General features: G+C 42.6%; 1 protein-coding gene across 3 annotated transcripts in view; it reads left to right on the plus strand.

The window, feature by feature from the left end:
- The window catches only part of CSPP1 (centrosome and spindle pole associated protein 1), a 92,464-nt gene that overhangs the window by 23,424 nt on the left and 48,482 nt on the right, over positions 1-20,558 (plus strand). For 2 of the 3 annotated variants that reach the window (XM_056522088.1, XM_056522089.1), the window contains exons 4-13: positions 3,760-3,871; positions 3,970-4,073; positions 6,237-6,260; positions 8,373-8,453; positions 8,943-9,053; positions 10,714-11,105; positions 16,324-16,413; positions 16,852-16,953; positions 17,481-17,569; positions 18,598-18,694. In XM_056522088.1, coding sequence (XP_056378063.1) covers positions 3,760-3,871; positions 3,970-4,073; positions 6,237-6,260; positions 8,373-8,453; positions 8,943-9,053; positions 10,714-11,105; positions 16,324-16,413; positions 16,852-16,953; positions 17,481-17,569; positions 18,598-18,694 — 1,202 coding nt within the window. The remainder of the gene's footprint in view (positions 1-3,759; positions 3,872-3,969; positions 4,074-6,236; positions 6,261-8,372; positions 8,454-8,942; positions 9,054-10,713; positions 11,106-16,323; positions 16,414-16,851; positions 16,954-17,480; positions 17,570-18,597; positions 18,695-20,558) is intronic. The other variant, XM_056522090.1, reaches the window with a different exon arrangement.

Raw genomic sequence — 20,558 nt, forward strand, 5'->3', positions numbered from 1 at the left:
CGGCCAGGAACAGTGTCCTGGCTGCGTTCTTTATGGGCTGACCGGAGACCTACAGCCGCAGGCAGTGGGTCTCCGGTCCCATGTGGCCGACTGCCCTCAGTGCTCCCCATGTGGCCGGGCACTTCCCCGGTGGGGGAGAAACCGTTCATGCGACCAGGTGCTGCATCTTACCACAAGTCCCCCCCCCCGTCCCCCCCCCCCCCCCCCCCCCCGTGCTTCTCCTAGTCTGAGGCCGGCTCCGGGGGCGGTGTTCTCCTAGCGCACCTACTCTTCCCGGCGGGCTGCGCTGTCTTTTAAAGTTTAAAAAAAGAAAAACTTCACTGATCAGACCATTTGGTGTCTAGTGCGAGTTCTCCGTGGAAGTGTCCCTGCGTGGGCATGAATTGGTCCTGATGTCAATATGCCAGACAGTAGTCTCGCCTGTCACTCATCTCTCAGCTGCCGCGTCCGCGGCTGGCACTTCGGTACCCCACTGCTGATGCAAGGTGTCCGACGGAGTGATTCGTTGTCTACTATGGACCCATACAAGTAAGCCAGACAGTGGTCCGTGTGGTCTCCTCAGTCACCTGTCACTCATCACTCAGCTGATGTATCTGAGGCTGGAGTTCCAGTACCCCACTGCTGTGGAGGTGTACAAAGTTGTGTCCTATGGACTCTAGACGGGGTACAGGGATGCATTCCGCAGCTCCTCAACCTCCCCCGATCTCCCAAGGTGTGTAATTCTGTACTGCAACCGATGTGACCATGGTCCCTATGCCAGATAGCCAGGCTGTGTCTGTATGATTTTCTACTCCGCCAGGTCACCTTCCCCATTCTTGCCACTCCCGCGGTTACAGTCCGGTGATTTATTTTCCAGGTGAAGTTCCAAAGAGTGTCTCAGGGTTTCATTGGATCTTTTATACTTGTCGGTCAGACACTGTCTGCATTTTCCTGCTCCACATACATCCTTCTTCCCTTGCATCTGCGACAGCAGTCCTCTTGTGTTGCACCATTTGGAGCTGGGGTGTGGGCATTTCCTGCAGGTTCCACGGACTTTCATAGAAAGAGCAGCACTCTCTTCCCTTTTCTAAGGGGCAACGTTGGTCTGCTAGGGGCATGGTTGTGACACCATGCTGCCGGAGTATTGAAAGTCTGCGGTTTCTTTCGCGTCTGCAGTCTTGGTACCCCTCTACTATCGTGCGACAACCACGTCTGTGTCCCTACATACGCTAAACCACTGTGCAGGTGTAGAGCCCACCTTCCCTTTTTTCTGTGGGGTGTGCCTCGGGCCTTCCTGTGATCCTTGTTTTCACAGGTTTTGGCCATCGAACTCCTCTGCTCTGGCTAGGGGCATGATGGGGCAGCACAGTCGGTTCAGCACCCCCATGCCTCCTGTCCTGGGTTCCTGTGCAGGGTGGTTCAGACACTGGCTCTGTTGTCTTAAGGAATGACCAGAATGGCTCAGTTGACGCCCTTCTCTTCCAGGGTTACACCACATTGAGGGGTTCCCCTCAACGCTTTGGGTGTGTGTGTGTTCTTCTTACTTCCATTCATAGTCAGGACTCAAAATAGCTCCTCCATTCCTTGATATGTTGTTGCAGGTTTCCTGTGGACTATGTCCACCCAGTACTTTGCCCCCTTACCTTCAGGTGGCATTTCACTGCTCCTATGGTGCCAGGAGCACTTTGATCATCCCACTTCCACAGGAGGTACGGGAATTAGGGAGCTTGGCACGGTCTGGGCCTGGGTTTCATAGCGACCACCCCTTGTTTTCCCCTCCTCTATATAGGTGGGGTACCTGGCTGGGCCTTTGTTTTATGCTGAGAGCAATCAGCTGAGCTGCGCACATTTGCAGCCTGGCTCTCTTCCTGTTTCTTGGTTATCTACTGCTGCTCATACAGACTTGGCACTCTCCTTTGTTGGAGGAGTTTATGCACTTATGTATGGCTCAACGACAGACGATCTAGCACCGTCTGTTGTTTGGGTCCTGCCATTGCTCTTCTCCTCCTCCCTCGTTGCAATCTCCCTGGAGGGGTTTGTTCTTCCTTCCTTGTCGGTGTCGGTTACGCTACACTGACACTACAGTCTTCTGGAGGAACCTTCCCTTTTGTTTCCTCCACCATTCCTGTCCTGACGGGATGTTGCTTCGGTCCGCTCAGACCACTGGGGTCCATGTCTGGTTAGTCTCCTTGTCTTGGACACCATCCTAGTATGCTGTGGCATGTCGTCTTTTCTTGGTTGGCCCTTCTTGTTCTTTGGGCCTTAAATGATAGTTGTGGTTTCGGGCAGGCTAGCTCTCCTGCCCCGACTTCTCCGCTGTCCCATTTGTGGGGCGGTCTTTCTGTACCGCACTTCTTGTCTAGATGTAGAAGTTTGTCACTGGGAGCCTTTCGCTGACGTTGAGTTTACTTTTCAGGTGTACGTCTTCCAGGTGACTCTGGAACCTCCGTTTCCCATGTCGGCTGCTCCAGTGTTCTGGGATGCTCCTTTTGGCCGTTTATTTTTACTTGTACGTCTTCCAGGTGACCAGGGTACCTCCAGTTCCCATGTCTGAAGCTCTGGTGTTCCAGGATGCCCCTTTTCAGGGCATTCCGCTCCTTTTTTGGCCTTATTCCTTCCGTCTCCTCCTTCATGGGTCAATGTACTCCTGGGGCGGTGGGCATTCAGATCATCTGGATTACTCTGCTCAAGCTTATTTAGCCTTGGATTTAGCCCCTTGGACGAAGGTTTTTGGTCTGCAGCTGTTCTGGTCATCTATTTTCTGCACCAGGCCTCTCGATATCCAGTCTTCATCCTTCTTTCTTTTTTCCAGTGTTTTTCTGGTCTCATCCTTCCGTACTCACCTGCTCAGGCGTACGCTGCTCTCCCTGGCGTTTTTCCGCCATGTTCTCTTGACTTGGTTGACTCTGGATGGGATACTCTTTTTTGTGCCCTTTTCCATTTTTGTTTCCCAGCTGGGTTAGCCCTCTGTCTGGATCTGTGTTCCTTGGGATTGATTCCTACCTCCTCCCGGGATGGTTCCGGCCCTTCTGGCTTCTTAGTCGACCTTTTCTTGTCTCTCTTCATGGACCGTAGCTTTGAAGTCTCTACATAGGATGGGTCTCTTCCTTGGCATTCTAGTCCTTCTTCATGAATGGGGGTTCTTCCGGGAGCTCAGTTTGTGGGCCTCAGTTTTCTCTGCCCTGGATCTTGTCCTCAGGCCTTACGGTCGGGTGTGTTCGGTCTCTGGACTGATTCCCCTTTTTGCTGTTGGTTGTTTTTTCCTCCCTAGGGGACTGCTTTGGTACATCCCATCAGTATAGGTGTCCCCCAATGAAGAGTGACCGAGGAAAGGAGATTTTTTTTGTACTCTCCTTAAAATCTCTTTTTTGTAGCCTTCATTGGAGACACCACATCCACCCATTTCTTCATTCTTTTTCCGGATTTTCTTTTCCGTTTTTATTTATTTTTATTTTTTTACCTGGGATTCCTTTCTGGGGTCCATTGGACATATTTCTTTGTTGGCTTTTCCTACTGCTTGGTGATAAAACTGATTACCTCACTTCCAGCAGGCAGGTATACCCTGCCAGGGAGGAGCCGACTTTTTTTTTTCCTAGTGTCAGTGCCTCCTAGTGGCAAGAACATGTACCCATCAGTATAGGTGTCCCCCCAATGAAGGCTACAAGAAAGAGATTTTACGTTGAGTACAAAAAAAAATCTCCTTTTTTCACTTTACTACATAATTTATATACAATATGTAGTTTAATGTTATAACAGAATATACATATTTGAATTTTTCAGAGCAAAATCATCGAGAATGCCAATGTAGTTGATAAACCAAGGACCTATGCTAAGGAAGACATTCCTTTTAACAGGCAATCTCAAAAAGAAGCTGTACAGCGGCAAATAGGAGGTATGTTAAGAACATTTTTTTCGCTTACCAGTCTGATAATGGGAAAATAGCCTTCATAGCCTTTTAGCGTTGCCCTGATATCATTTCAAACCTTTCAGATACCGGCTATGGATTGAGTTTACCTCTTGGAGAAGATTATGAAAGAAAAAAGCACAAACTCAAAGAAGAATTACGGCAAGATTATCGAAAATACCTTAATCAGGTAAAGCATGATCACCAGAGGCTAACTGTACACAGGAAATACTTCCATAAATGCTAGTCAGACCTGTTAAATCTAATTGAAATTAAATATAAATATAATAGATGTATACGTTTGCACCAATATTACCATCTTTTACTAAACTGCAAAACGTCATATGACAGGGCATAGCTAATAGCACACCCATAATTTATTCCACAGTACAGAGTACCAACATTGCTGCTTACAGATGGCACGATATCAGTATATGCACTTGATTCTCTTTGCTCCTAAACTATTGAATAGTGATATATATTCTCCTACAATACTATCATTTATTTTTCCTTTTAAGAGGTGACTATTATTATTATAGTATTTTAATTCTTTTATTCTGACTGGATTATTATCATTATTATTATTTTTTTATAAAAATTTTTATATATTTTTTTATAAATCTCCTGTTTATTAACTGGTTGCCGTCTAATGACGAGCCGGCTCGTCCTAAGACTGCAAACAGTATATGGCGGGGGCTCCATACCGGGCGGCCCTCAGCTGATTCCTGTAGCTGAGGGCCACCATTAATAGCCAACATGCGGTGATCGGCCGGCTATTAACCCTTTAGATCTCAGCTGTCAAAGCTAAAAGTGGCGCCTAAAGGGCCCTTTAAACAGTCCCTGGTGGTCCCGGGTCTGGTCAGAAGTTATAGGAGTCAGAAGAGGATGTTTTTAAACGTACAAAATTTTGTGCAAAAAGTTATAATTTTTTAACAGAAGTAAAACAAAAATCAAACCTATATAAGTAGGGTATCATTTAAATAGTATGGACCTACAGAATAAAGATAAGGTGTCATTTTTACCAATATATGCTCTGCGTAGAATCGGAAGCCCACAAAAGTTACAAAATTGTGCTTTTATTTTATTTTGCCCCACATATTTTTTTTCCTGGTTTCACCATAGATTTTGTGGTGTAATTATTGATGTAATTACAAAGTAAAATTGGTGGTGAAAAAAACAAGCCCCATATGGGTCTGTAGGTGGAAAATTGAAAGCGTTATGATTTGTAGAAGGGGAGGAGGAAAAAACGAAATTGCAAAAATGAAAAATGGCCCGGTCCTCAAGGGGTTAAAGTAAAATAAATTAACTATTTATCAGTTACCCACTTGTATACTGCTACTTGTATCACAATACGTACTGACCACTCATTACTCCATATGCTTATATAAATCCACATCTTCTGTGATAAGACGTGGCTTTTTTGAGGACTGACACTCCTTTTATTGAATAAAACCATCATGTACTGGAATGATAGGCTGTGGCAAGCGCTAATAAGGCCACTTTGACATGTGTTTGTATTTTGGATCACTGTTTGTAAGCCAAAACAAGCAGTGGGTCCAAAACATCAGGACGTGACAGATGATTTCCACCAATGATTTGTCTGCAACAAATCAAAAGAAAATTGTTTCTTTAAATCCAGAATCAAGAGGCCCCCCATACTCCATAAAAGAGTAGCTGTCATGATCTTGTTACATTTACAATCCTCCCAGTTCCCTGTTCCCTCATGATAAACCACCCCCTGCCTTTATTTTTATTATTTTTAGTTTTCTACCTTGATATTTCTCTGTATATTCTGCTCAGTCAGATTCACAGACTGGGAAGGGGCGTTACCCAGCAGGTAACATCTGAAGCCATACAGGGGAAAATATCCTCCCTCACTCTGCTACACACATCCCAGAGCAGTTCAGTGTGTGATGAGCTATGATTGGATAAGGCTGCACACACACCCTCAGCGTTTCCTGATTTTGGACTTCTGACAGGCCAGCAGGAGTCCAAAGTCTGTGCAAGAGATATGGGGAAATGTGCCTGGACAAGTAGGGAGACACCTAGTGGCAGCTTTTTTAGACACAAAACACAGAAAACGTACATTAGAAAGATTTTTTAAATTTACCATAAGGAGTCCAATAGCAAAAATTTGTTTTAATGACAGTGCCCATTAAACAGTTAGCTGGTCTCTCCATATTCGGCAGGTTTCTTGATGCTCATGGGGGCTTTAACATTCTAACCTAATATTTTACCTTTGCAAATATGAAGACAAAATCAAGAATAATCTCATGGTTCTCAAAGCAAAGAATCTTTATTCAGTAAAGTTTCATTTCCGTGTAATAGTGTACTGTATTTTCCTGACTTCTAGGGAAATGCTCAGGCCAAACGAAAGGTAGGAGGCTAGTGTTTGGCTTTATTTTAGTCTGTCTGTATTTGCTATGTGGTAATACATTTGTGCACAATTAACCCTAATAACTTATGTTTCCTTACTAACCAGTTTCTTGTAATTGAGCCTTGATGCCATTGGTTTTATTTCTTTTATCTATTCATTTTTAATCAAACCTGCATTGGGTGGGAACCTAAAGCCGGGGTTACACTGAGTTTTGTGTCTAAATTTAACGTTCACATTTTTATTCTCTTGAAAAGGATAGAAACATATATGTAAACCTAAGCATTGATATCTATGGTCTAACCTATGCACACTGAATATTTTAGTTTGTCAACATTTTACTACTTTCAGTTTATAACTTTTTTTGTGTAGTAGTCGGTCAACGGGAAACTGATTCTGCTGTATAGTACACAGCTAAATTCATTCTTAGCATCCGTTTGACATGTTTCATCCTTTTGAATAGTATACAAATTATAAATGTGAACACAAAACACATAGGGGGAGATTTATCAAAACCTGTGCAGAGGAAGAGTGGTGCAGTTGCCCATAGCAACCAATCAGATTGCTTCTTTCATTTTCCACAGGCCTCTTTAGAGGCCTGTGGAAAATGAAAGAAGCAATCTGATTGGTTCCTATGGGCAACTGCACCACTCTTCCTCTGCACAGGTTTTGATAAATCTCCCCCATAATGAACCCAGTCTTATGCTCAGGTTCTCATTGTGTGGATTATTACCGCTTGCCAATCATTATTCTGCCTTTTGCGCACAATCCATTTTATACTGAAGCTTTGCTGCCCTGTAGTTGCTTTTACCATCATTGCGTATGCAAATAATACCTCACATTTTGCTGCATGATGCAAATAGCAGATTAGTCTTTGCCTGTTTATGTATGTAAGTATGCATATTTATTTTATTCATTCACTTTTAATTGGCATTATGATAACCTCAGAGGTTTGTGATACTTTATCATTTGCATTTCTTATTTGTTTCATTTAAAGCAGTTTTTTTGTGAGCAGAGTAAGCTAATATATATTAGCTACAGCTATGAAATGGCTTTCACATTTTTTTTATTGGTCTAATATATCCCCCTTCCATAATGATTGTGTTCAGCTTCCATGTGGTAGTCAGCAAATACCTATAGCCTTAACTGATTTGCTGCAGAAAAAACTGCAGCCCAGGAAATTTTTGTATGTGAGTTAGAAGTCCCCAAGCATAGGGTTCCCCTCTACTATGTCCATAGCTCCTGAAAAAGCATATGAACATGGGCTATTTGGGGAACTCTGTTAGTGAGCGACTTAGCCATTCATGCTCAGTGTACCTCAGCAGTATATGTAAAGGACCATGACAAGCGATTCGTCAGTCAGCATTTAAAGCAAACAGCAAATTTTTTTTAAAGGTTTATTCACATGTTTAGTATCCTGCGCATATTTTAGTCACAGGATTTCAGTGTAAATGGTTGAATGCAGCATCAGTTATATATCTTAAAATCCTGCTCGTCAAATATGCGCAGAATACTGTACATGTAAATACACCCTTAAGATACTTTGCCATTCTTCTCTCTCTTCTTCACCTGTTATGCAGAATGACTGTGTCTCTGAAGCTACTTTGTCTTCTGTGTTCGGCAGAGGATGAAACAGCAGTCACACTTGCTTAGACTCTCCTCTGAGAGGCAGAGAAGATACTGCTGCTTCAGAGGCATCTCGCTCTGGGATCATTCCGCATGCCTGGTGGAGAACAGAGCAGAAGAAGCAAGACGAAACATGTGTGTCCACCTCTGCATATTCACTTCGGTGGACACAGTAACTGTGTTATAAAGATACCGCAGGTTTCCCTATACTAACATTATCCCTGGATTGTCTGATGATATGAGCATTTTTTTACATCTGTAATATTCAGAATTTGTGGCTTGATGTAATTATATACAATATTGTTTGTATGACAATCCTTTTTAAGGTCAAAATTGGCTTGGTTCTCAAGGTTCATATCTAACAAAAGTGGAAATGTAATTTTAAAGGAATCTGTTCTGCAAGCTGTAGTACCAGTAATAAATCTGTAGCTGTAATTAAAGTAATAACACTGAATGATTAGTAATGTCTTAAGATATCTTCTCATTTAGAAGCACCTAAGAACTACTGCTCAAGTGGACCCACTCACTCAAGGAATGTCCCTCCCCATTGGTGAGCGGCTGTCAGCCAAGGTATGCACTCTAGCTTGTATTTTTTGTTTTTTTTTTACATGGGAAAGTTATCTTGTATAATATGGAAACATCAAGCAAATGTTCTTCAAACTAGCTTTAATTGATCTCTCTATTTTCATATTGGGAGAGATCTATCAATCCAGGCCAGCAAGGCGAGGAGAATCCAGCTGGGACCTCCCCAGTGATTTGGAGACCCCTTCCCAGGTTTCAAGTGACTTATAGTTGGTTGAAATAAGTGATCTGTCAATGTTTCATTTTGCCAATAGTCTTGAAATTAATAACTGGTTTCCTTTAATAGAAAAGTGATGCTAAGCTCATGGTAAAGTTTGGGGCAAAGAGACCTTTCTTTGCTATAGGCTGGATATTTGGCCTCTAGAGACATACATTTTTGTTTTTTTCTGTCCTGTTTATCACCAACTTTCCCAATTATATAATCCTGTCCACATTTTACAAGACAGTCATATTTATATGGTGTTTTTTATATTTAAGGAAAGACTGCGCCTTGAGAGAAACCAAGAATACAATCAGTTCCTCAGAATGAAGGACGGGGAGCATGAGAGGCTACATAAAGCAGCTCTTGAGGAAGAAAAATATGTGCCGGTAGTGCAAAATAGCAATAAAAATCACTGTAGTTTGTTGGTGCTACTGAGCCCAGTTATGTTTTACTATGGGACAAATTAGAGTTGATGTGTAGTTTGCGTTGTTTGAATACTTGTTTCAGTGCTGATATTTTATTTATTTTCTTATTTTAAATATCTAAGAAAAGAATATTTAAATATAGAAGTATATCATTTTCTGAATGCTCATTTGGCAAACTCCAAAATCCTGTAATGCATGGATATATGACAGCACCTTATAGGCTTGGATGAATCTGAAAATAAAACTTTAAATACTCCTCTAAAAAACTCAAACTGCTGAAGACCAACTGGAGAAAACTATATAAACAATATTACAGCATATTATTTTTGCATTTTGGCTTATAGGAATGCTGAAAGAATAAAGGGGACTCATAATTATAAGTTTGTTGTATTCATAGAGAAAGCATTCCGTCTTTCTCTCCCTGCCTTAAATTTATTTAAAAAAAGACATGGCCACATATCCATGTTGTATATTGATCTATTGCTATTGAAGTGAAATATACAAATTGAACATGAGGCTGATAGTACACATTTTGATCAGATTGTATATGTCCACTTTCCGACTTAAGAGCCAACACTTTTCAATTGGGTCCCTAACTAAAAAGTGTAGCACTGTGTGACAACTATCACCACTGCAACACTAGCGCCTAGAGTCGGAGCAACCTAACAGTTTACTGCTGCCAAACTAAGCACCACTGCTTTGGATCGCCCCACTTCACAGTCACAACACCACAACAACAATAGCGACCGGACAGCTCCACAACCTCATGTGCTGCATCTCCTGCTGGTTAAATACACATGGACAAACTAAATTGAGTGTTCGTAGTAAGAAAACAAAACCGTTTTACCTCTGTTTGCTAGAGGTAAATGGAAGGTGAGCTTTTGAGATCTGTTCACTTGGTTGTAGAGCTGTGTGGCAGCTACCATTGCTGCAGTGCAGTCTCTGTGGGGTGATGTGGCCCAAAGCCAGGGTCTTTGTCTGGTAGCAGTGGGTTTCTAGACTGCTGTGTCACTCCCACTATAGGCACTGGTGCGCTGCAGCAAAGGTGGTCACTGTGCAATGCTATGTGTTTTAGGTTGGAGATCCACTTGAAAGAGGTAGCCATGATGTTGGTAAGTGGGCTTATACAACTTAACTGACAGGCTGCTGTGTGTAAGTGCATACGCAACAGCTTTTCAACCACTGCCCTGTGGGGAGGGCAAAGGATGGGGAAGCTTTTTTCTCTTAAGTACACTGGACTTATAGCTATAAGTCCAATGTATTATTTCAGTGCTTCTGTTAGTTAACAGCACAACAAATTTTTGTGCAGCTTTGGCTACTTGGAGTACAGATCTGTAGCTGTTATATTTCTTGTCCTTACGGACAGTGTATTCAGCTGCTAGATCTGCTTTAATACAAATTGAGAATGGCAATGATGCCTATGGATCCCTGTCAATGATGATGAAGAATTCCTGGTAATTATTAAACTATCAAGGATCAATTTAAAATAGTCTTATTGATATTTTGTTAACATTCACCGTTAGTTTATCCCCTTACCAGACATAACCTGTGATGAGCAGTGATAGTTTTCTGTCTTTCGCAAGCTGTGAAAATAACTAAATATTTTCTTTATTTATGACAGAACAATGAAACTCAGGACAGATTGAATCCAGAACAGTACCCGTCAGTGCCAGTATCCAGTCGAGACCAAGCTGTTCCTAAGAAGGATGCTTACACTTCTATGGAGGTTTATGAGCAGCTTCTCAATAAAAGACGTTCTGAAGCTAAGAGGCCTGGGAGACAAGACAATCAGACTGAAGCTCAGGATCCTTTCAGAAGGAGAAATGTGGACAATGACACAGTGAATCATCCCCGATACGTTTCTAGAGACTGGGAATTAGAAAGAAGAGAACAAGAAAGAAGGCCCTTCAGAATTAATCTTAATGATGTGGATGACAGTGATACCAGAAGATTAAAATATGACAGAGAAGTACAAGAAAGACAATCCATGGCATATAACCCACGTCCTGAAAGGTACTTGACATTATGAAGTGTCTTATATCAAAGTGTTTCCACCCTAATGTACAATAGGGTTACAAAATGTCAGCAGGAGAGACTTCCTGATAAAAATTGATTTTATCAATGTAATCTGTCTTTTACAAAAGGACACAGCCTGTTTGGGCCATGAGGCCAATTTTCATTGCGTTTTTTTTTCTCCTTGCCTTCTAAGAGACACAACTATTTTATTTACTCATCTACAGAGCCACATGAAAGCTTTATTTTATATATATATATATATATATATATATATATATATATAGCAACAGAAGAATGCAGCAGCACACTGCCAGCACAAAGATATAGATGAAACATGAATATGCAGTTAAAACATGGAGAGCTATACAGCTATGGTGTAATAGATGCAAATGTGAAACTATGAAATAGTGAGGCACTTAGCTCGCAAATTTGTCTCCGCCGGCGGTCAAATAGCTTGGACCGTCCCACCGCGATAAGGTGGCCTCATTGGGACGGACCCTACACTGTGAATATGCCTCTGTGTGAACAGTTCAGTAAGCATGGCAGGGTCTGGAACATCCAAGACACCTTATATACACACCTTATATACACACCTGCTGGCTTACTTATTCTTTGTCTGTATATATATATATATATATATATATATATATATATATATATATATATATAATATATATATATATATATATAAATATTTTTTTTTTTTTGTGGGACCAATTGTACTATTGTGACCAAAAATCTTCAATATTGTACTTTGGTATTGTTTTGCTTTTGACCGCATAACCACTCCATGCATGTCTTGCGCTTAGCGGGAAAGCCCACATAACAGTTATGCAGATAGGTTTGGGGAAATCAGTCAGGTGGGTGGGCACTTCATTACATTATGTTCCGTATGTCAGGCTCAGGCTATAGGGGGATGTTGGTGTTTACATATAAAATTGTGGGGGGGGGTGTTCAGCGCTGCCTGTACCCAGAATACAAACATGCACACATCACAGTTTCTTCAACGCTTCCATTTATTAAACCCTACTGAATCCATTAACCCTTACTTCATTATACCATATACCAGTTGTCCTCCACTGCTTTGTCGGTCTCTGCTTCCAGTGCCATGTGGTGTGGTCTTGGGTCTTCTCCACAGTGTACTGTGAGGTGTTATGTCCTCTTCTGCTTCTGCCATGTATGTGGTGCTCCCTCCATCTGTATATGCAGAAGCAAAAGAGGAAAGAGCGCTGCACAGTGCTGTGGACCAGGCAGACCCCAGGGCACAGGGCTGGCAGCGGAGACTGATGAGGCAGCAGAGAACAACTGCTCCCAGGATGCCATAAGGTTTGATGGAGTAGGGGTTAATACATGGAAGTGTGGCAACAGCTGCTATGTGCACATGTATAGGGTCTCAGTACAGGCAGCACTGGACACGCCCCCGCAATTTTATATGCATGACCCCCTCCCCCATAGCCTGCACTGTTACACGCGGCACATATTGTGATGAGGTGCCCGCCCATCTTATGGGCTCACAGAACATCAGATGGAAATAAAAACCCCAACATCTTGGAAAACAAAGGTAAACAGGTATGTGAGCAGCCCCCTCTCCCCAACCTATCTGCACATATTAAATTAAACAGCTGCGTCTGATTCAGATTTAAACACGGTGAACATATACAGCACCGTAATGAGATCCTCTTGTATGGAACTGAGCACCTGTGTTTCCATCACATGAACAGGACATGGTTTTAGTGTCCTATTCAATGACTAAAAGCAGCATAATTGTGAAGAATTTTTAGATGTTAAAACTGTGAAACTTTTTAACGTTTTTCACTTTTTATGCAACAGGTACACAAAAAGAAGGAAAAAAAAAAGAAAAAGCTATTTGATATTTTATATTTTCTCGGTCGCTCTTCATTGGGGGACACCTATACTGATGGGTATATGCTCTTTCCACTAGGAAGCGCTGACACTAGGAAAAAAAAGTCGGCTCCTCTCAGGCAGAATATACCTGCCCACTGGAAGTGAGGTAATCAGTTTTAGCTAGTGTCAGTAGGAAGCAAGACACAGGTCTGGGAGCTCCCCAGACCTGTTTTTTATTTATTTATTTATTATTTTCTAGTAAGGGCTGTTTAGTTAGGTTTTTATCTCCCTTTTGTTTCCAATTTTCAGGTGGGGGTTCAGGAGCATGGCACTACCCGTTCCCCCATATGCGACAAAGGGGCACGGAACATAAGAGTATGGGTTGTAAACCCTGTATCACCAACGGCCAGCGCCTGGAGGTTGTACCTTGGGTCCGGGTGCTCCACTTGCCCCTGCTCACCCCGCTATCTTAGCCTGGTATGATGCAGCGTGGCCATAAGCTGGTTGAAGACTTAAGGGTGAGTATAAGAAGATGGAGCTGTGAGTGAGTATGTACTACAACCCCCCCTTCTCCCTCTTGCCCATCCAGGGGTCCCCTTTCTCTCATGTGCCCAACTCCTCAGCTGCCATTACATGTGGCTGTGCTGGGCAAAACCCCTCATGGCCTCTGGTGCCATTCTGGAGGAGACAGTCCTGTGAACCTTCCCTCCCCCGTCTTTGGACTATGCATTTCTAACCCACATGTATTGCGGCCAGTCACAGTACCCTGGCCATGTTATCTTCACTATCTTCACTGGGGCAACGGGTCTCCGGTCCTGCACTGCCGTCCGCTTCCACAGTAGGGGAGTTATCTGCCCTCTTACTACCTTGTGCGGCCAGGTGCAGTGTCCTGGTTGTATTCTTTATTAGGCTGACCGGAGACCTACAGCTGCAGACAGCGGGTCTCCGGTCCCACGTGGCTGACTGCGTTCTCAGTGCAGGCACATCAGCCCGCTTACTCCTATCTGCTGTGGCCAGGCGTGATGTCCTGGATGCATTCTTATAGACTGGCCGGAGGCTTACAGCTGCAGGCAGCAGGTCTCCAGTCCCAGGCTTACTCCTATCTTTTGCGGCCAGGCACAGTGTCCTGGCTGCGTTCTTTATGGGCTGACCAGAGACCTACAGCTGCAGGCAGCGGGTCTCCGGTCCCACAGGTGCCATCCCTTCTCGGCGGGCTGCGCTGTCTGTCTGGTTCTGTGTTCCTTGGAGTTGATTCCTACCTCCTCCCGGGATGGTTCCAGCCCTTCTGGCTTCCTAGTCAACCTTTTCTTGTCTCTCTTTATGGACCATGGTTTTGAAGTCTCTACATAGGACGGTCTCTTCCTTGGTGTCCTAGCCCTTCTCCATGGACAGATGTCCTTCCGGGAGCTCAGTTTTTGGGCATCTTACGGTCGAGTGAGTTTGGTCTCTGGACTGATTCCCCTTTTGCTGTTGGTTGTTTTTCCCTCCCTTGGGGACTGCTTTGGTACGTTCCATCAGTATAGGTGTCCCCCAATGAAGAGCGACCGAGAAAAGGAGATTTTTTTGTACTCACCGTGAAATCTCTTTCTCGTAGCCATCATTGGGGACACTGCACCCACCCATTTCTTCATTTTTTTGTCCGGATTTTCTTTTCCAGTTCTTGGGGTTTTTATCCAGGATTCTTTTCTGGGGTCCTTTGGACGTATTTCATTGTTGGCTTCTCCTACTGCTTGGTGACAGAACTGATTACCTCACTTCTAGTGGGCGGGTATATCCTGCCAGGAAGGAGCCGACTTTTTTTTCCCTAGTGTCAACACCTCCTAGTGGCAAGAGCATGTACCCAACAGTATACAGTGGGGATCAAATTACAGATTAGATATTCTTATAATATGTCAACAAAAAGTTAGATTTTATTTCCATCATTTACACTTTCAAAATAAGAGAAAACAAAAAAATGGCGTCAGCAAAAGTTTGGGCACCTTTGCAAAGCTGAGACCTGCCAGTGTCATAGATTGTTCTCAATCATCATCTGGGAAGACAAGGTGATGTCAATCTCAAAGGTTTTAAATGCCCAGACTCATCTGACCATGGGTTCTTCTAAGCAGTTGTCTAGAAATCTGAAACTGAAAATAGTTGATGCTCACAAAGCTGGAGAAGGTTATAAGAAGATAGCGAAACGTTTTCAGATGTCAATATCCTTTGTTCGGAATGTAATTAGGAAATGTCAGTCATCAGGAACAGTGGAAGTTAAAGCAAGATTTGGAAGACCAAGAAAAATATCAGACAGAACAGCTCGCAGGATTGTGAGAAAAACTATTCAAAACCCACGTTTGACTGCACAATCCCTCCAGAAAGATCTGTCAGAAACTGGAGTTGCAGTATACTATTCCACTATAAAGAGATACTTGTACAAATATGGTCTTCATGGAAGAGCCATCAGAAGAAAACCTCTTCTACATCCTCACCACAAAAATCAGCTTTTGAACTTTGCAAATGAAGATATAGACAAGCCTGATACGTTTTGTAAACAAGTTCTGTGGACTGATGAGGTTAAAATGGAATTTGGGTGGATCAATCATGCTTTGGGGTTGTATTGCAGCCAGTGGCACAGGGAACATCTCACGAGTAGAAGGAAAAATGGATTCAATAAAATTTCAGCAAATTTTGGATGCTAACTTGATGCCATCTGTGAAAAAGCTGAAGTTAAAGAGAGGATGGCTTCTACAAATGGATAATGATCCTAAACACACCTCGAAATCCACGGGGGATTACATCAAGAGGTGTAAACTGAAGGTTTTGCCATGGCCTTCACAATCTCCTGACCTCAACATAATTGAAAATCTATGGATATACCTTTAAAAGACCAGTGCGTGACAGACAGCCCAGAAATCTCAAAGAACAGGAAGACTTTTGTAAGGAAGAATGGGCAAAGATACCTCAAACAAGAATTGAAAGACTCTTGGCTGGCTACAAAAAGCGTTTACAAGCGGTGATACTTGCCAAAGGGGGCAGTACAAGATATTAACTCTGCAGGGTGTCCAAACTTTTGCAGATGCAATTTTTTTGTCTTCTGTTATTTTGAAAGTGTAAATGATGGAAATAAAATCTAAATTTTGTTGACATATTATAAAAATGTCTAATCTGTAATTTGATGCCTTTTGGAGATTTTTCCATCTTTCCTTGGCATCTTTATGCATATTAATACAAATTTTTACCTGGGTTGCCCAAACTTTTGATCCCCACTGTAGGTGTCCCCCAATGAAGGCTACGAGAAAGAGATTTTACGGGGAGTACAAAAAAAATCTCCTTTTTGCCTATTTAGTTTTTTATGTTTTGGCATAAGATCGTAACTTACATTACTTACTTACAGAGTTTTACGTCAGCATGGTGATGCTCGGGAGAACCATGGATATGGACCAGATCAAGCCTCTTACTTTCAGATTGATAGGAGTGATCACAGGTATGAAAACCTCTTGAGTCGTCTTTATCCCCAAGAGAAAAAGCTTTCCCCTAGCCATAGGATAAGGGATAACCAGCTGATCAGTGGGGATAATAATACTGGGACCAGCACCAATACCTGGAACATAGGTCAATTGTCCCCCAAGTTAAAAGCTGCGGCATGCTGGAGTAAATGAAGTGGGGGTGCTTCCTTTACTCTGAGACTTGCAAACATTGCTGAGCACTGCTCTTGGCTATGTTAAGAAGTCTTTGACAGTAAAAAAAAATCTGTGGAATCCTGTGAATGTTCCATAAATGACCAGATTGGAGAATACCTCTTCAAAGTAAGCTCTCAATTTCAACATTGGAATCATAATAGGAATTCCTAGTTCTTCCTCCAATAAACAGTGAGATGTAGAGGCGGCTCACCTAAGCTTTTTTCTTTTTTTATTGAATACAGACCATATAAAGAAAGAAGAGATCGACAATATCCCATGGATTATGAAGATGATTTCCGAGAGCAAACTAATCGAAGGCCGGATACTTCAGTTATGAGGAGCAGGTAATCTTGTTAAAAAGTAATAGTAAAATGTTTTCTAACCATTCCGTAGGGAATGTTTCCTTTCAAGACATGTGGGCAGATTTACTAGTCCTGTTAAATACATAGACAGTATAAATGTAGTCTGGACAGTCTAAAAATGCACCAGCTTTATTACTGTTGCTTATGCTAGTCTAAGTTTACAACACCTGTTATTTAACAATTTGAGGAGCAGAAAATGTCACTTTTAAGCCATGTCTTGCTTGCCAAACCATGCCTACTTGAGTGACATAAAAGTTTGTAAGGGCCCTATAACATAGTGTAATTATAGCCCAAACTGAATATAGAAAGCAAACACTTTTATGTTAGGTGATCACATCATTTTAACCTGCTAAAAACATATCACTTCTAGTATCTTCTGAACAATGGTAAGTATTTGGGAAGGCTACGGGCAGTCTTTGTGGTCGATAATTTTTTTGTGCACATTCACATTTGTTCTACCTTTGTGTATTTGACTGTATACATGCTTCTATACTTTTCTGCCTAAACAGGGCAAAAGTTGAAAACCCAGCGCAGCAAACAGACCGTTCAAAGTCTGCCAACAATAAGGATGAGAACTTCTCTACAAGCCTTCATCTTGGTATGGCAAATCAGAGACATAATACTATTTATGCAGAAATTTAAATGGAAAGTGATCTATTCGGCATCACAGTGAATGGTGGCATCAGTAGCTAGAGAAGACAATAGGAGCTCAACCTTTCTTCCCCTGTAGAATGGCCTTTGCACAGGTCACAGAGGTCACAACATGCTTCTAAACCTGTCCCATTCAAAGAATAATGTCTGGGAATGTTCATTGTATTTATGTCCATGGGGCTTGCAGTAAAGCAAATCACAAAATCCTGCAGAAAACAGCTTAGATAAAATGGCTACTATATTAATAATGTACTGAAGATAAAATAAAATTGTCAGAAAAAAATAAATAAGAAATAAAAAACATGTTTCAGTATCTGGCTCTAATCAGGGATACAAAATCCTGAAAAGTGCCACATTTCCTTTGTTTAACACAAGTGTAATATGGTTGTATTACAAACGCTAATCCATCCTGTAAAGTTGTGACTGTTAGGCCCCAACCCATTGTTAAGGACAGTATTTGCAGAGATTTATTTCATTGATTACAATGTCGTGGGTAGGATTCAGCATCTGTAACCAAAACTGATTGCTTAAATTAAAGGTGTAGACCAGTTTAAGAAAAAATATTCCCTATCCATAGGATTGGGGAGAAATGTCTGATCGCAGGGGTCTGGCTGCTGAGGCCCCCCTACAATCTCTTGCATGACGCTCCTCGTAGCGGGGGGTCATTATGTGCCCTCCATGCATCTCTATGATAGAGCTGTAAATACACCAACGCTGTACTTGTGTATCTCCGGCTCTCCCATATAAATGAGTAGAGGGTGAGTGCGGACCCACCCCCATGCAAGAGATGAGCCGAAGCCCTGTGCAGGAGAACCTTTAGTTAGGGGATACATTTTCCTAAACTAGACTATTCCTTTAAGTGTCCCTATGCTGCTTGGTCTCCTGTAAGTTATGCCTGGCTGTGTCAGAGGTTGCATGGGCAACCTTGTTGAGTTTTAGCTTGTCATTTTCAAATTTTTTTATTTTTTTTTATAGGTGGAGCTGATAAAGATGATATTCAGAAGAGAAGGAAGGAGCGTTACAGAGAAGAACTGATGCAACAGATGGCTGAACAGCAGAGAAATAAAAGACGGTACATATATAATTCATGACAACGTAGAAACTTACAGAGGACCTGTCAGCTGACATAATGTACTAGTAAATACTTGTATTACCAGTGCTAGAACACCTTAAGTTAAAAATGTAGTTTAAAGTGTTGAGTTCTTTGTTATTCCCTCCTGTAAATTAAACCATGCTTTAGAATCATTTTATGATGGATGCAAGTATTTACTAAAAAAGTGGGGTCTGATGTGCTGAAATTATATACACAGGCCCTTACATTGTATACAGTTCCTTCACTACAGTCAAACAGATTGTTTGGATAGGGAATTCGGATATCAAATGGGGAAGGGGGGATCATCAGATTGAGGTCTTCCATCTATTGACTAGAGCAGCTCTAAATAGTGTCTCACTCTGGATGTTGCAATGTTTTTTGGGGACCTATAACTAAAATGAATATCTGAAGTGGACAACCCCATAATATATACTTTTTGCAAAACAGTTGCTTGTGAGCAGGAATCCTTATCTTATGAGCTATAAGGCTAATGAGCTGTAAAGCCATCTCCCTCCTTCACATCACTGGTCCTGTGCTGAGACTCCATGACGGGGATGTTGTTACATCCTCTCTGAGGATGTAACACCACACCACAGTTTTTATTTTTCTGTCGCCAACCTCTTCAATTTTACTCTTAACCCCTTAAGGACCCAGCCAATTTTCAATGTAGTACCCGGCCAATTTTTGCACATCTGACCACTGTCACCTTAAGCATTAATAACTCTAGGATGCTTTTACTGTTCATTCTGATTCCGAGATAGTTTTTTCGTGACATTATGTAAGTGGTAAAATTTTGTCGATAATTGCATAATTTCTTTGTGAAAAATTCCAAAATTTTATGAAAAAATTGAAAATTTCTCTATCGGCTCCATTGGGGGACACAGACCGTGGGTGTATGCTGCTGTCTCTAGGAGGTGTGACACTATGGTAATAAAAAAAGTCGGCTCCTCCCAGCAGGATATACCCGCCTTCAGGCCCTGAGGTAATCAGTTTAAGCTTAGTGTCTGAAGGAGGTGGACATGGTCTGGAATTCTCCAGACCAGGTCTTCTGATTTATTGTTTTCCTAGTATAGGGACGTGTTAGTTTTTTCATTCCTTTTTCTTTCATGTTTTCAGGTGGGGACTCAGGGACTCCGGCTCCCTGTTTCCCCATTGCGAGTAAGGGGGCACAGACATTGCGTATATGCGTTGTTCACCCCCCCCTCGCCAACGGTCAGCGCCTGGGTTGGTACCTCATGGGTCCGGGTCCCCCTATTTCTCTGCTCGCCTCGTTCGCGCATAGAAGCTAGGCGTGATGCAGGGACAAAAAGCTGACTGAAGACTTCACAGAAGACTCCATTAGGTAAGTTCTTCTGACTGAGGTGAGTACATTTCCCTTTCTCCCTTAGGTGCAAGGACTTGCAAACTCTGGAGACCCTCAGTTTTTGGCCCACCTTTCAGGTTTATGGGGCTGGCTGGTACTGGGGCGAGCAGTGGCATCTTTGGGGGCATGATTTCTTTTATTACACTGTGTGTATGCCGCCCGCTCATTTCCCCCGAGCGTATATGCTGCTGACATGTGCACTCGGGTCAGGGAGCGGGCGCCATTAGTGCTTCGCCCCTGACTTCTACATAGCTCCGCCCCCAGGCGTCGGAACTCTCTGGAGGTGCTTATTATGCAGTGGTGTGTGTGAATAACGGGATACTGTCAGGCGCATGAAGCGCCGTCTTACTTTCACTTCGGCAGCAGACGGCTGCCGGGGGATATTTGTATCGCCCGCTCACTTCCCCCTGGGCGCATATGCGGCTAACATGTGCGCCCTGTGGTTCTTTTCGGCGGCCGGGGCGCTATAGCTTCGCCCAC

The sequence above is a fragment of the Hyla sarda genome, chromosome 5 (genome assembly GCF_029499605.1).
Source record: "Hyla sarda isolate aHylSar1 chromosome 5, aHylSar1.hap1, whole genome shotgun sequence".
NCBI lineage: Eukaryota > Metazoa > Chordata > Amphibia > Anura > Hylidae > Hyla > Hyla sarda.